The sequence below is a fragment of the Tachypleus tridentatus genome, chromosome 10 (genome assembly GCF_004210375.1).
Source record: "Tachypleus tridentatus isolate NWPU-2018 chromosome 10, ASM421037v1, whole genome shotgun sequence".
In the NCBI taxonomy this organism is placed as follows: domain Eukaryota; kingdom Metazoa; phylum Arthropoda; class Merostomata; order Xiphosura; family Limulidae; genus Tachypleus; species Tachypleus tridentatus.
In genome coordinates this window covers 72,986,645-73,004,307 of record NC_134834.1, presented here as the reverse complement: position 1 = coordinate 73,004,307, position 17,663 = coordinate 72,986,645, and the positions used below count along the sequence as shown (strand labels likewise).

Genomic DNA, 17,663 nt, shown 5'->3' with positions numbered 1-17,663 from the left:
TCCTTATGCTTAAATTGTCATTGTTTACCTACCTTTCATTATATTAGAATAATGTGCTTCCACACACAAGCACAACCATCTGAACAGCATAATACCACGTAAGATACTAAATTTTATGGTGACAGAAACATATCAGCCTTAATACCATAATACCACTTAAAATACTTAGTTTTATAGTAATATAAAAATATTAGCTTTAACTTTGCAATACCACACTAAAAAAACTCAGGTTTATAGTTATTAAAGCATATTACTTCATCTTTTAGCGCATGAATTGAATGCAAGTCCATCAAAACACCTCACATACAGTTTAATCTTACCGAGGTTATTTTAATAAAAGGATAAATAAATCATGGCATAACTAACATAAAATAATGTTTGAGTTTTGTGTAATATTATCACAGAGGCATGTGTTTATGTGTAGGGGGTGGGGTGACTTGTTGTTGACTCATTGGAGGCCTCAAGATTCCACAGACGGTCCCTGTTCACAGGCGTGCCTTTTACGACTTGAAAGCACCTATTAAATGGGTATGGGTCCCAAACGAATTAAAGTTGTGTATTTTTTACAAGTAGACGTATACGAAAAAATTATCATAATTTGTAAGTCGATTTTATAAACACTTTTATAAAGATTTGTATCTGTATTCATCATAATTCCACATACAGAAATATTGCAGAAGTTTCCTATATTAGTGACAATTATATTTCTCCGATGAGTATATATGATTTAGAATCTACTTTCACTTTTTATTTAAAAGAAGAAAAGGAAAATGTTCTATGACATATTCAACGTTATAACATTTGAGACTCTACCACCGTCAAGACGTTGTCATATGAATACACTGTACAAAAATAAGTGTTTGAATGTTTATTTCTAAAGTTTTCGTACTGCCGCTTTCATAGTAAATATATTTAAATACAATAGTATTCTTGATGTGATTTTTTTTTCCTCGGGGATAATATTCCATGTCTAGAAATTCTCGGAAATCAGGGACACATTGCCCCTCTAGTGCATGAATTCAGACCGAGTAGCCCCACCATACTTCCCAGTTGTTCAGCGTCAAGTCTAAAGTTTTGATACTCGTGGTAGGCACAGCACATATAGCTCATTGTATGTTTTTTGTGCTTAACAAACAAACATAAAACATATATCATCAGTCTGGTCCCCGGCCACAACAATTATTGATACCAAGCGTCACCCAAACAGACTTTTACTGATTTGTGCAACGCGAGCTTCTAAGCCAGCTTCCACATCTATATGAGCGCCACTGTACGAATTACTAAGGTCAATGAATAACGAAATATTTTAGGTTTGTCATTACAATAGTACAAAAAAACATTAAAATGAAGAATTCTAAGTACAGAAGCCTCAAGATTTCAATACCTCAGGAATTCCCAGGCTTATAAATATTTTAACATTTCAAGCCATAAAATCATGTAAATCAATGAGCCTTGGAATAACATTTCAAATATTTCACAACATTACACCACTACCTATCAAATGTAAAGATCCAGAAACTAATCCAATGTGATTGTTCAATTCCCATTGTTACACCACACAGGAAGTGTTGATCCCAAAATAATTCGAAGACAGAGAAAAGGTTACTCGTGTTTAGGCTTTTTCCACATACGGAAACGCTGGTTCATATATACGTACTTGAATTGCACACATTACACTTTGCTGGCCCTGAACCAGATTGATCTCGTTTATCACGTCAGCTCTCAAGAGTAACACTTGAAACTTCTTATATCCGTGTACAGGCCCTAAAACCAAACTATTCACGTGGCATAAAGCTCTTTCATGTTATAACCAATTATTATTATGTTCATTAAAGAATAAGTAATAATAAAAAATTACGTATGAAGTTTTTCTTAATCTAACACGTGAAATCACTTGAGCCTCCTGAAATCATTCTATAAGGAACGTAAACACTTAACTCCACATAAACAAAAAAACATGAAATTTAGCGGAATTACTTGACTGTTATTAGGTTCGGCCGCTTCTCAGTCTAGCCTTTTTAGTTTTAAAGCTGTTAGGTATTTCTAGTGATACAATTGGACATTAATTCTTAATTCAAGGCTTTTTACAAAATAAATGTCGTAGGGATAAGTCATAATAAATTAATTCTTGAACATTCTAAACAATATCAGACAAAGAATCAATTTCACCTCACCAGTAGTACCCAAATCGCTTAGAAAAACTTGCCTGGCTACGCTTTTTCTTCTTAAAAATTCCCGAGCCACAGAAAAACTTGCGCATTTCGATGTCGTAAGATAATATCCAGGAAATTCCCTTTCTTTAGTTGTCGCACTAAGGACGGTTTTGGCGTGTTCAAGACGATCGAGCTCACGCAAACATGATGATGCACTATAACCACTGAACCATAAGAATGTAAGCAGCGCCCCCTGGTAATTACCCTTGTTGGCGGAGCAGAACGCACTGACTGAGAAAAGAAGACGGCCTGGTACACAGCAGAACATATCTACTTCACCCTTAATAACGAATAATAAGTAACTCAGCTTTGCAGAGGAATTTTAAATAATTATTTCACTTTGTTCAATTCCCATTGTCACACCACTCTGAAGTGTTGATCCCAAAATAATTCGAAGACAGAGTTAACCGATTATTTATTTGGAGAATCTTACTATGATAATTTATCCCTATATCTATGCATACCTAAGTGTATTTAGATTATCGTTGTTTTAGCGCAAAGGTAATAACATTGTGCTACGTGTACTCTGTCCATCTCGGGGGGATCGAAACTAAGATTTTAGGTCCGTAAACTTACCGTTAATCCAAAGAGAGATATTAAATTATCGACGTGTTTCACATGTAAGGTGTTCAAGAGTGCTTTTAGTAGTTATAACATCAAACCCCACATAAAGAACTGAAACGACAGAAAACGACCAAAAAAATAAAAGATATTTAAACTTTTTTTACCTCACTGCTGTTATTGATTGATCACAGATGTACCACTATTTAACAAGTTAAAAATGATGTTTATTTGTTGTTTGAATTTCGCGTAAAGCTACACGAGAGCTACCTGCGCTAGCCGTTCCTAATTTAGCAGTGTAAGACTAGAGGGAAGGTAGCTAGTCATCACCACCCACCGCCCACTTTTGAATTATTCTTTCACTGACGAATAGTGGGATTGACCGTAACATTATAACGCCCCCTCGGCTGAAAGGGCGAGCATGTTTGGTGCGACGAGGATTCCAACCCGTGACCCTCGGATTACAAATCGAACGTCTTAACCCACCTGGCCATGTCGGGCCGTATATAAAACAATAGACGTAATTCCTCGTGTAACATCGTCAACATATATTTCGATCATCCAGCTGCTACACCATCACCGTTTCAGCTGTATCGGAAAAAAAAAATTGGATTAAAGATAGCTTTGCTGATAATTAAACAGAGTTACAATCAATGGGTAAACCATAATGGTACTAAAATCACTATTCTGTTTCTTTTGTAGACTTACTACGGGTAATTAGAAGATTATTGAGCGTGGGAGAAAACAACTGATAAAAGTTCTTATTCATGAGACATCTTAACAACAGTTTACACATTAGTTTTGTTACGGTTCCCCCCCTCCTTATTATCGGTCGATCAACTTCACATGTAACACTCGGATAATACATCTTCATATCTAACATCCGGATCATAAATATTCATATGAAATAACCAGACTATGCATTTTAATATTTAACACTCGAATTGTACATCTTTATATCTTAATGCCAGGATCGTAAGACTTCATATGAAACACTCAGATTATGCCTTTTAATGTACAACACCCAGATTATACATCTTCCTATACCTATCATACACCTTTATATTCAACATCCGAATCATAAATCTTCATATGAAATACCAAGACTGTGCATTTTCGTACGCAAAACATGGGTCATGCATTTTAATAACTAATACTCGGACCATGCATCACCTTTTCTGACATCTCGGTCATACATCATCATGTCTAACACCTCGCCCGAACACCGATCGTGTTTTTTTTTTATTTTTAGAACTTAAACTGTTGATCAATATCCTATGCAAAACCACTGATGGTTATATTTTAAAAGATGCCACTTGCCAACCAACATGTTATACTTATGCACTTGGAGTACAACACTCTGTAACCTCTGTTCTAACACTCGAAAACCAGCATTTACACATCAGTTCAGATGTTTAAATTTTAAAAATGTAACTAATCAAACACTGAATTACACAAATGTTTGTGGGTTTTGAGTTTTAAAAAGTGTAATTAATCAAACACTGAATTATACAAAAAAAAGTGTAATTAATCAAACACTGAATTACAGATAAGTTTTGGTGTTTCAGTTTTAAACAGTGCAAGTCGTCATTATTCCTTTGCGACATGATAATTAAGTTTAGAAGCAAAGGGGATAATGGCAACATAACAATTAGTTCAGAGTTTCACCAAACACATTTTAAATTTTAACAGCCACTCAGTGGTACAGCGGTATATCTGCTGACTTACAACGCTAGAATCCGGGTTTCAATGCTCTTGATGGGCAGAGTACAGATAGCTCATTGTATAGTTTGTTCTTAATTACAGACGACAACAACAACAATTTTTAACTTGTATATGTCAAGAACAATACCTTCCATACTTAAAGGAACAAGGCTACGCTCTTTAACTGATAATTCAGCGTTCCTGGAAGAGCTTATGAACTTTTAATACCATGTTACAAGACCATGAAACCGATCCTTACGTCATTAGTAAATTACACAGGGAACACTTTTGCAGTAACTTTGAGTTGCATTGGATATTTTAACTGATTCTGAAGGTGTTTTAGGCGCTGATTTCAAATCTGAAATTAATTTTTCTCTATAAGCTCTAGTTTGTATGCAATTTGAGGTTAATGAAATTGTACAAATGTGAACTTGCGTAAACCATGTATAAGCATTTTCACGTCCATATATATAGATAGCTTCTAATATTTTAATCATTCTTCTTTTGTTTCAGATCAAACATGGCTTCCAAAAATAGATATCATTGCAGAAACAAGCCTGATGCCTTCTGCTACATATGTGGATGCTACACACTCAATCGTCAGAGACGTAACATATCCTCGTTCGTCAAGCGTGCCTACAAGGCATATTTTGAAATTCAAATTGCATAAAATCTGTAGCTTGCAGACAAAAACCGACTTCAGATTTGAAATCAACACACTCAAATTGACTATAGAAAGGTCTTTTTTTAAATGCAACAAAATGAGTGTTCCCCAGTGTTATCCGTGCGTGTTGTGAAACGAATCATTAGTGCTTCTATTAACTGGTAATTTTTAAGAAGTTTGGATATTTTATATCAAAAGGGTTGAACTAGAAAGTCATAATTTTTTGTAAGTTTCAAATGTATGGTACCAATTCTTCATATTTGAGAAAAAACGTCATACTCGCCAACAACTTGGTAAAAGTCTATAGTGTTTTGCAGTGCAAAGTGAATCGAAATGTCCTATGTATAAAAGCAAGCATTTTTGTTAAAATATTGTAACCATACAAGTAGTTAAGTATGTTTTTTCGTTTGTTTGAATTTCGCGCAAAGCTACTCGAGGGCTATCTGCGTTAGCCGTCCCTAATTTTGTAGTGTAAGACTAGAAGGAAAGCAGCTAGTCATCACTACCCACCGCCAACTCTTGGGCTAAACTTTTGCCAACGAATAGTGGGATTGACCGTCACATTACAACGCAGCCACGACTGAAAGGGCGAGGATGTTTGGTGCGACGGGGATTCGAACCCGCGACCCTCGGATTACGAGTCGAACGTCTTAACCCACCTGGCCATGCCGGGCCCGGTTAAGTATGTACATTACATGTGTGTACGTTTCAATACAATAGCCGATAGTTTGTGGGATGCAACCATGGACGTCAGATGTATGATATTTGATGAGAACTTGGTGCGCACGCGCGTATATATATAAAATATAAATTTGTAAAGAAGTAAAGGTAAATTAATAAACTAAAAAAAAAAACGTTTATTTATTATTTACTTAGTTAAATTTTCCTTACCCTACAATATTAAATTTAGTGTATATTCCACCTAAAGTATAGATATACCGTATAAAATTCCAGCTATTCTTCTTTTTTATTCAATCTGCTTTTATTTTTACGTAACTTAATTATATATAAGTGTATATGATGCATGTATACATATTAATACACTTATTTTAAATCTTTATTATCTATTACCGATAGACATAAATAAATGAATATTTATATTTTAGACAACTATATTTTTGATCGTATAAGAACAAGCTATCTAGCTATATCAAAACTAACAATCAACACGATAATAAGTAAGGCTAGTTAAATATACTGTTGTTAAAATTGAAATGAATTGTTTCATAAGTGGATATCCTCGCTGTTAAATATTTATTTTGTATGATTAACGTGTACTGGGTGACAAAAGTAAGTGTAATGTGTTTTCCGTTCGATAAGTACGCATGTAGAAAACAGATTGTTAGGTTTTCGTTACCTGTTTAAAGAATCGGGTTATTGTTAAGAGAGGAGGTAGGAATACTAGAATTATAAGCGTGGGTTTGTAGTTTATAACATAATACATTATTGTTTTATTACAGCTATGGGTGGTGGAGCTTTATCGATTAGTTTTTATACATTGTGTTTAATAGACATAGGGCAGGAAGAAGGATGTACCAGTATTACTTAAACAGTATAATAGGGCTATTTAATTCTTAATTCAATATCTTAAATTGATATCACTTAGTAATTACACAAGGATGAAGATTAGGCGATCTTCTTTGAGAGAAATAAATTATGATATACAAGTTTTCTATACTTTTTGTTTTTGAAGGTTGCAATATGAGGGATAATATTTTATGATAGAAATCGAAGGTGGTTGGTGATGTCAGATTTTAGTTCTTTTTATTCATTTTGTGGTAACTGTTATGCCAACAACCGGTTATAGATGGTGACTGTTCGCAGGATGTAGGACATTATGGGTTTTATCACCCTCTTCCTAACCTCTTGTACAATTTGTAGCTATCTTTGTAGTTTTGCATATAATATTGCGATTATATCTGACAGACGAAATATCCCCAAACCTCTGATGTTGTGTCCGCAGATATTTTTAATTTAAAATTATACTGTTTAGACTTTTGTAAGAGACAGTCATGGCGCTCGAGTCTCAGTCTGATAATGAGGGTTCGAATTCCCATAACGCCAAACATGATCGCCCTTTTCAACCGTAGGAGTGTTATAACGTGACGATCGATCTTAGTATTCGTTGATAAAAGTGTAGACCAAGAGTTGGAGATAAGCGGTGATGACCAGCTGCTTTCCCCTCTAGTCTTTCACTGCTAGCACAGATAGCCCTCGTGAACCTTTAGACGAACTTCCAAACAATCCAAACTACACTCTTGTAAAAATGGCATGATTTTAGATTGATCCGTTACAGAATTACTATAATAATACCAGAGTTGTAATCGCCCGCACGTCTTTGGTGTAATACAGATAATTGTGAAAGACACACACATATATTATTATTATTTATTCTCATCCTGTTAATGATCCATAGCGCATGCGCATACATCGAAGATTCAAATTACTAACGATTTTACGATCTTTTAGATAAAATTATATAATTTCAATATAAATTCAAAATAGTATATTACCATAAGATCGAGAAAAACAGATGTAGCGTAAATATAAACAAATCAATACAATATTTTACTTAGATTTTACTGAAAGATAAATATCACTAAGACTTGTGGCTCTGTTAATAAAAACAAGTAAATCGGTAAAACGAAAATGAAAAAAAAAGTAAAACATTTAATGAAACTGACAAAAGCATTCACTAAACCTCTATTTTTAATATTTAATTTGTGTATAACAACGAATAATTTTATTTTGACGTTAACATTTTCAGTAAAACTAACTTTCCATATACTCTTATCTGTATCTACACTTACTATGTTTATTAAGAAACCAACATCAGGCCTAATAAGTATTAATATACATATGTGCATGTAGTACGTGTTGGATGAGTTTCTTTTTAACACGTGTGAGATATATTAAATAAAAACAAAACAGAAATCAGGCCAGGGCCGTGAAGTGACGGGTTTATGTTTCCATTATATTCCAGACTTTCATTAATAGAAACCGTTATCTAGAAATCACTTTAAAATTAATGTTAATAATTGTTTTAGCGACTTGAGGATTGTTTACGACATGTAACTTAAGAGAGTTTGTAAAGAACAGTCTCAATAATATCAGACTGATTTTACAATTAACAAACAGAAGTGTTGATCCTTAGTTTTACCCTGCATACGTGTGTGTCAGATTAGTTTTACGATAAACAAACAGAAGTGCTCACTAGTAGTTTTACCCTGCATCTGTGTGTGTCAGATTGATTTTACAATAAACTAACAGAAATGTTGACCAGTATTTTACCCTGCATACGCGTGTGTCAAATTAGTTTTACGATAAACAAACAGGAGTGTTGACCAGTAGTTTTACTCTACGTGCACGTGTGTCATATCGATTATTAGAAACTCGAGCCTCGTGTTGATACTGACAAGTGGCACCTATAAATGATATTGGAATGACGCTGAAAAGCACTCGAGTGAACGCGTGCAATAAAAGCGAATATTATTCAAGATCAGCATTTAAAAAGACACCTTTTATTAAATAATAACAATGAGATTAGCAGTATTTTCCAGTTCAACGTATTATAATAATAGTTAATCAAAAGAACTATACTGATTACTAATGTGTGGACACCCTATTGCAGGCTACTCACAATTTTCTGCAGGAGTTTGACCCTGGCTTTGATCAAGTTTCGATAATGTATGATAGACTTATATCGTTCATGCACAAAGTTTTGGTTCAAATTGTTTCTTTCGTGGTATATTTCCCTTTGTACATTTTTGTAGAATAACTTAATAACACAGACATGCTCAATTCCACGTACAGAATGAAGTCGAGAAATAAATGTATCATGGTTTGGTTAAAAAAATTTAAAATTATAGGCTACGATATTACGCTTATTTTATAATAGCTGACGCTACTTGTCATCTTCTCGGTAAATATATATTCAGCTATCTTGGAAAATCTACTTAGGAACAATTAATTTCAACAATCGGATATTGTTGTGTTATCCAATCTTTAACATGATAGATAAGAGTTCATAGGAAATAAGATTAGAAAAAGGAAGACTTGACGTAGCTCAAGCATGATCTGAAGCAACTGTTTTCTTTCACTAGCTTTAGTTATTTGAATAAATATATTTAATTCTAGTTCCGATTTATTGGGTATCAGTACCATAATTAGCATATAATATTTGATTACTAGAATACGTGAGTTTACTTTATGGTTATCATAACGGCCTTTTAAAGACCTCCAGATGTATCAACAAGTACTTCACGTGGACTCGAACCTTGATAATCTCGACATTTACTTATTACGTCGTTTTTCATCGCCCTTTATGCATGTATAGATTGAATACTACATAAAATAATGACCTGATATTTTGATTAAATGTCTCTATACATTTTGCAATGACACTCTAGACTCGCGGATTATTATATGCCTAGGCGCGAAATGTTGTTTCAATATTTCACCAGAACAAAAACAAATATTTATCAGTAATTTGTTTAAAAAGTAATCTGGAAAATCTGACCACTCTTGCCACGCCCATTTTTGACATCCTCTCTTTTAAAATATTAAAATACAATTAATGTTACCGGGGAGCATTAGCTTCTTCGGTTAAGTTTTTAATATATTTTGCGAAGACAATCCCGATATTTTTGTTTAAATGTGTCAGTGTACTTTAAAAGGAGAAGGTAGACATCATGGGCTAAGCCTCTTAATACGTTTTAAATAATAACCCTGATACCTTGTGTTACGTGTTTTAACATGCTTGAAAATCAGTCTCGATATCTAAATAACGTATTTCAAACACTGAACATTCTAAACTCCAAGGAAGTTTTCAAAATGCAATGAAATACATGTCGTGCTTCAAAACGATATAGGCAACGATAGATAATGTTTTGGAGCCAATTAGCCATGTCAAGTCGTTCTAGACTTAACTTCACACAGTAAGTTGTCCTTTCTGGTCTTAGACGCTAGCTTCTAGCCTGGCCTCCCTATCATGCACTTCTTACAGTTCAAACAGAAAACATTTCACTGACCACGTGAAAGAGAGGTCTGTTACACTTGATAGACACATTCGTCTGAAAATTAGTGAAATACGTACAACACGTGAAAGAACCGAGATGTTTTCTATGGGAAAATGAGAAGGACGCGGAGGGGGGGGGGTACTTGTTAGTGTGTAGGAATTCACTACGTCAGTAAATCTACACCACGATACAAGGTTTCAACAGACTACACGTGTTTTTATGTGTATAGGAGCCGGTGTTATCAGATTAATGATTTATCCTGTTTCTTGCTTTATATATATGTTTAGACACTATATATATATATATTTTAAAATATGAAACAACGTTTATAAATTTTCACACAATAACCGTTGCGATTTCATTCCACATTACCAGAGATTTAGCGCAAACTTTTACAGCCATTTCCATTTGTATATTTATGTATTTAAAGCATAATAATACTATTTAATAAGATCTACTGAGTAAGGTCATTGACACATTTAAACTTAAATTATATTAAAGTTAAGGTACAAAGCGAAAGGTCAAACTAGGGGTTAAGCTTGAAGAAGACAAAAAATATAAAGCAAAAACATTTCAAACTAGGATTTCCATGATTACGTGGTAAAGGTCATATACAAAGCAAGAGGTTCAAATCGATGTTTTAATGTTAGATTGTAAATATATGATATAGAGCAATAAGTTCAAAGTAAGATTTTTGGGTTACACGGTAAACGTGAAGTTCCATTCAGTTACTTTCTGGTTTAAATTAGTTTGAAACTTGTTACTAAAAGAAGATGATTTCTGTTGACAGATAAAACCTGTTATACCAGTTCAGACATAACTGCATTGCGGAATTCTTCAGGGCTTTTATTGAACGGTAATTTCTTGACGTGCTTTATGGAGCACGACACAACCAGGTGCGCAGGTGTTTAAAGGGTACATTTCAAAGTTTTATGAATTTCAGTTTTATTATTTGCTCGTGAGTTTTCGTTTCTGTAAATCCAGAGCTAAAACTTTATGTCAGATAGTACAACTATTATAGACTTGATTAGAATATAAAAACTAAAACATTCATAAAATACTGAAAACAATGAACGCAAAATTGCAAAGGATCTTCAGTGACGATGGCATATCTTGACCAATGAACAACGGATAGAAAATACATCAAACTGTATTACATTTCCTATGTAGCGAAAATAGTTCTCGCTTGCTTTACTCGAAACGATTGTATAGCTATAAATGTAATTGTTTAGCTCTTGGGCAAAAGGACAATCTCTCTGGAAATCTTCTTAAATTTAATGGTCACTGACATACTAATGTGATATGAAACATATTTCAATTTACGGAGATGAAGATACCGGCTTTCTTTAAACAAGTGTAACAGTCAAAAAAGGAACTGATAGAATAGGTGTTTCAGTTTTGGAGAGCATTCGGCTATAAAATAAAAAAGTTTTACTTCTTATCTCCAGAACATCACCACTATCTGCACCTTAAAATGTTGTTTATTCTCGTTGCCGCTCAGCTGGAGAACAGAGCACGCTTTGTAAGCTATTTTTGTAGCAGGTTCGCCTTCTGGTTAATGTAAGATCAATACTAAAGCAGTCAGTTCACACTGAACAGGTTTTTCTCATTATTCTTCTATCGGGAAGAAATTTATAGGTGTGTTTGATAATGCTACATATAAAACTGTATACCAGTTGTTAGTTATTTAGGAAAGAAACAAACAATTCTCTCTTTCCTTGGTCGAATCTCTCTCTCTTACACGCACACACACACACAAAACTAACATTGTTTCGAAAGCATTTTACACCACGTTTTAGCAAATAGAAAAATACAATATGAATCTCTTGCATTCTTCTTAAAATGGACAAATAGTTGACAAAAACACATGTTGAGTTATGAGAGTGATTTTCGCTTTGCATGAAATTCAAAAGAAACGAAAGAGTCGTGCTCTTTTCCATGTATTTTACTGAATTCTAGCAATATATACATTTACAAAGTTTGAGCACATTACATTAAAACAATTTTGGAGCCTCACCTTGTCGTAACAGTCCATGTCGCCACGTCCAGTCATATTTTATTGACGACTATACATCTTAAGAGTAGTCCTGTACCGCAGTTTCTCTTTTTTTCATTGTAGACGTTTTCGTCATACAACTTCCACATCTAAAGCACGCACCTTCTCCCCTCACGGGTTTCTATTTTCTATCTACCGTACGAGATAGACGGTTTTCCAACTTCCATCCTACCGATTCAATCCCACAGAAGTCTGTCTACAAGCGTTGCGTCCGACGACTTGACAGGTATGTTTTCATATGGAATAGAATGAAGAATCGTTTCGTTCTCCAGCTGCTATACATGATAAATGAGCGGATATATCGTGAAAGCAACTTGTATCGCTTTTCAGACAGAGATCCCTATTGATTAAGTTGCACGTTGTTGCTTGGGGTATGTAATGTATACGGCCTTTGTGTTTGTGTATTTTCACCTGTTAAACAACGCCATATTTTTTTTTCTTTTTTTTACCATGGCTTAGTTACGACCAGTTGCAGGTCGCTTTCTGAATGGTCTTGCTGGTTAAAGTTGATCCATATGATCCTTTTTTTTTTATTACAAGCTATATTTGTTGTTTACAATTGAGTACAAAGCTCTATAATAAGTTATCTGTGCCCTGCCCACCACGGGTATCAAAACCCGGATTCTAGCGATGTTAATCCACAGCCCCCCAATAGTACAGCGGTATGTCTACGGATTTATAACGCTAAAATCAGGGGTTTGATTCCCCTCGGTGGGCTCAGCAGATAACCCGATGTGGCTTTGCTATAAGAAAACACGCACTTAGTCCGCAGACATGCCGCTGTGCCACTGGAGGGGGGGCTACAAATTACAGCTTTTACAGTAAGCAATATTTGCTTTAGAACGGGTGCGACGTTTCGATCGCTGCTGTGATCATTCTCAAGTTCATATATTTTATCGGAAAAGGAGGTTTTAGTATTAGGGTTAAAAGTTGAGTCGTTGAGAATGATCATACCATCAATTGAAACGTCGTACCTGTTCTAAAAGCAAATCTTGCTTACTGTAAAAGCTGTAACTTATAATCAAATATATTTAATAAGTAAGGAAACTCAAAACGAATATATATCTAAATCCCCGATCTGAATACGCCGTACGCCATTATGATCTGTGATTACAAATACTTTTTTTTTGTCGTTGTTGTAAAAGAGCTGTTACAAATTCTCTATAAAGTAATCAATTTTGAGATACCTCAGTATATGTGAAACACTGAACAATATTAATATTTAGTTCTGATACGTATTATAGCAGAGTGTGTTTTGGACACATCATTCTTGCGATGGAGTCCTTTTTAAATAAAAACTACACTACATGAATATTGTCTAGATTACTGTCATAAAATAGAGCATGTCTGAATAAAGGAAACAGACTTTAACGATGTGGTGAGGCTCTAAGGTTGTTTTAATATAACGTACTCAACTCCTACATAAGATTATTGTCCAAGATCAAATAAAACGTGTAGTGAACGTATTTTGTAATTTAAAATTGTTATTTTGCGATTGTGTCTCGTACCCTACGGTACACACCATTGTAACTACTACACACATTAAACCGTAACTCTTTGACCATCTACGACGTGAAAACTGATTGTCTTGTTTAAAATAGGGAAAATATTCTTATACTTTCTATTTTTGTTCTTTATATTCCTATATTTTTCTTACATCTTATATCCAAAGTGTTCAGCATTTTTGTTTATTTACCTACTGTATGACTAGTTGCCTTCCCTCTAGTCTCCCACTGCTAAATTCGGGACGGCTAGTGCAGGTAGCTCTCGTGTAACTTTGGGGCGAATTTAGCAGTGGGAGACTAGAGGGGAAGCAGCTAGTCACCACCACCCACCGCCAATTCTTGGGCTACTCTTTTACTAATGAATAGTATGATTGGCAGTAACACTATAATGCCCCCACAGCTAAACGTGCGAGCATGTTTGGCCTAACGGGGATTCAAACCCGCGACCCTCATGTTACGAGACAAGTCCCCTAACCACCTGACCATGCCGAGCAAAAGTGTAAGAACATCAACTATCTCCTCTATAGTTATGTTTATCAACCATCTCATATATAATTATTTCTATCAACCGTCCCCTTACAGCTGTGTCTATCAAAAACATTTATGTAGCTACAAAATCTATGAACTATTTCATCTATAGTTGTCCTTATTAATCATCTGGTTTATAGGTATTTCTATTACCCACCCCTCTAGCCACGTATATCACACAAACTGTTTGTTTTGAATTTCGCACAAAGCTACTCGAGGGCTATCTGTGCTAGCCGTCCCTAATTTAGCAGTGTAAGACTAGAGGGAAGGCAGCTAGTCATCACCATCCACCGCCAACTCTTTGGCTACTCTTTTACCAACGAATAGCGGGATTGACCGTTACATTATAACACCCCCACGGCTGAAAGGGCGAGCATGTTTGGCGCGACGGGGATGCGAACCCGCGATCCTCAGATTACGAGTTGCACGCCTTAACATGCTTGGCCATGCCGGGCCATAAAATTGTTCTTCTTTTCACGTGTGTGTGTTTTTTTCTTATAGCAAAGCCACATTGGGCTATCTGCTGAGCCCACCGAGGGGAATCGAACCCCTAATTTTAACGTTGTAAATCTGTAGACATACCGCTGTACTAGCGGGGGGCGAAATAACCAACTGATGGTTGTTTGTTGTTGTTTGGTTTTTGAATTAAGCCCAAAGCTACACAATGGGTTATCTGTGCTCTGCCCACCACAGTTATCGAAACCCGGTTTTTAGCGTTGTAAGTCCGCAGACATACCGCTGAGCCACTGGGGGGGGCCAAACAAACTGTCTACTAACCCTTCTCTCTACAGTTATATGTATCAATCACCTCCTCTATAACTGTCTATCAACCATTCCGTCTACTGTCAGACTCATTAACCATCGCTCATATGGTTATGGCTATTAACCATAGTTTTTAATGACAACGTATATTAATAATCCTTTATACAGTTATGTCTATTAACCAGACTTTCTATATTCTGCACTTGTTAATCATTTATTTTGTAGTTTATGTGCATCAATCATCTCATTTGTAATTTCTGTTGTCCATGTTAGGTGCAATTTGCATCTATCAGCTACATCTTCAGTAGATGTGGCCTGTAATTCATGATATTCATTACAATACTTATTACTATTTACATATTGTCCGAGATTCGCTTCCCTTACGCATGTACTGTCACCTAGTGAGCGTTTTCTAGAAAACAGACTGTTTGATAAAATAATTAGATTGTTCCAAAAAAAACTTGCATAAATAATTTCTGATGTATAACAAGCACAAGCAAAAATGTAAACCAGAATAATTCTTAGATAAAAGTTCGTTTTTTTTTTGTTTATAATAATGGATTCTTAAACTATTATAACGTCAATAATCATCGAGCCAACACTAGTGGCAACGGACATTTTACTATTCCTACAAAACAAACATTGTCATTGATTTTTGTAATTATTGCACACTTATTTTATGATAAGATGTTTTATAACAGAGAAAACAAATAACAAATACTTTAATTTTTTGTAATCGTAACATTATAACATTACTTAATCGATAAACAAGGTTGACGAAATAGTAGTACGTTTTATTTACAAACAGAAACAACAAGCGGCTACTTTGTCTAGCGCCATCTACAGCAGCATTTATGTATTATTTGATATATTGTTTTATACCTGAAGACGAAAGGCGGAGGACTTTGGAAAAGTCGTCCTCTACACTTGTGTCTCCACAACAGGTAGTTGTCGTCCATTCTACAAAGTTTCAGCACTTATGTACTTGTTATTAACTTCCGAATTAATAGTGTTTGTTGTGTAAACCATATCGATAGTTAATAATTTTATTCAATAATTCCCATCACATTAAGAAAATAAAATTTGTAAAATGTCTTTCATCTGGAATTTCCAAGCAATATTTCGTACTTTAAATTTTATAATAAATCAAACACTTTGTAAAATTATTTGTTGAATTCTATAACAAAGAAGCAATATTTCTTTTTAAACAATTAACTTCGTGCAACGAAACCCACAGCAGATATACTGTACGATTTTAACTATACCATACGTTTCTGAAAAGTTATTTAATAAGTTACGAGCTTCGATTATCAGTATAGAATTAAATTATAATCCGTGATGACTTGTAGAGAAAATTATATACACTGCTAGCCAAAATCTTAAGGCCAATGACCATGAGGTAAAAATGTATTTTGCGTTCTTAGACTCAACCACTTATTTGAGTAGAGCTTCGAAAGATGAAAATAAGAAAGGGAAAATAAAAATAAAAAACTTTTTTAGCATTTACTAGGGAAAATGTGAACACTGAGATTAGCCTAACTACCAGCTGGTCAAAAGTTTATGACCATACTGAAATGACGCGTTAATCGGTAAACACGTAACGAAACTTAGTCATTTGTGTTCAAGCATAAGCGTTGTCAACATCTCCCACTGATATCTCCTGTGTTACATTGGGTAAAAACATGGGAAAGGCTAAAAAGTTGACAGAGTTTGAACGTAACAGAATTATCGAGCTGCAAAAGCAAGGTCTCTCTGGACGTGCCATCGATGGTGAGATTGAGCGTCGTGAAACTGCTGTTGAAAATTTCTTAAAAGAACCTGAGGGATACGGAACGAGAATTTCAAGTGATCAGCCCAAGAAAATGTCGCCGCCGTTGAGCAGGAGGATTCGACAGGTTGTCCGGCAAGACACCAGCCGATCGTCGAACCATATTAAGACCCTTACGGACGCAGAATGCAGCTCAAGAACAATAAGGCGGCATCTACGAGAGAAAGGCTTTAAAAACCGTAAACGTCTTCAAAGGTCACGCCTCCTTCCACACCACGAAACAGCTTGGTTAAACTTTGCTGAGAAGCACCAAACATGAGACGTAGAAAAATGGACGAAGGTTTTGTTTTCTGATGAGAAAAAATTTAACCTGGATGGTCCAGATGGCTTCCAATGTTACTGGCACGATAAGAACATCCCACCGGAGACATTTTCTACGCGACACAGTGTGGGAAATTCCATCATGATCTGGGGTGCTTTCTCCTTCGATGGAACAATGGAGCTTCAGGTTATACAGGGGCGTCCAAAAGCAGCTGGTTACATTGGCATGTTGGAGGGAGCATCCTTATTGACTGAAGTACCTCGCTTGTGTGGAAATGACTGGATCTTTCAGCAAAACAACACTGCAATCCAAAGTGCCCGCAGGACAAAGGATTTTTTCATGACGAATAACGTGATTCTTTTGAACTATCCAGCGTGTTCACCCGAACTAAACCCCATTTAAAATGTTTGGGGGTGGATGGCAAGGGAAGTCTATAGAAATGAACGTCAAACCCAAACAGTGCATGATCTTCGTGAAGCCATCTTCACCACTTGGAATAAAATTCCAGCCAGTCTTCTACAAACGCTTATGTCGACCTTGCCAAAGTGAATGTTTGCAGTTA

General features: G+C 35.3%; 1 protein-coding gene across 13 annotated transcripts in view; it reads right to left on the bottom strand.

The window, feature by feature from the left end:
• LOC143229560 (uncharacterized) overlaps positions 1 to 17,663 on the bottom strand; it is a 135,618-nt gene that overhangs the window by 87,280 nt on the left and 30,675 nt on the right. For 2 of the 13 annotated variants that reach the window (XM_076462062.1, XM_076462065.1), the window contains exon 1: positions 2,207 to 2,382. The exons of 7 other annotated variants lie outside the window; for them this stretch is intronic. In XM_076462062.1, the coding sequence (XP_076318177.1) occupies positions 2,207 to 2,260 (54 nt within the window). In that variant the 5' untranslated portion in view covers positions 2,261 to 2,382. Of the gene's footprint in view, positions 1 to 2,174; positions 2,383 to 12,177; positions 12,229 to 17,663 lie in introns of those variants that run through there. 4 more of the 13 variants (XM_076462072.1, XM_076462066.1, XM_076462063.1 and 1 more) reach the window with 3 other exon arrangements.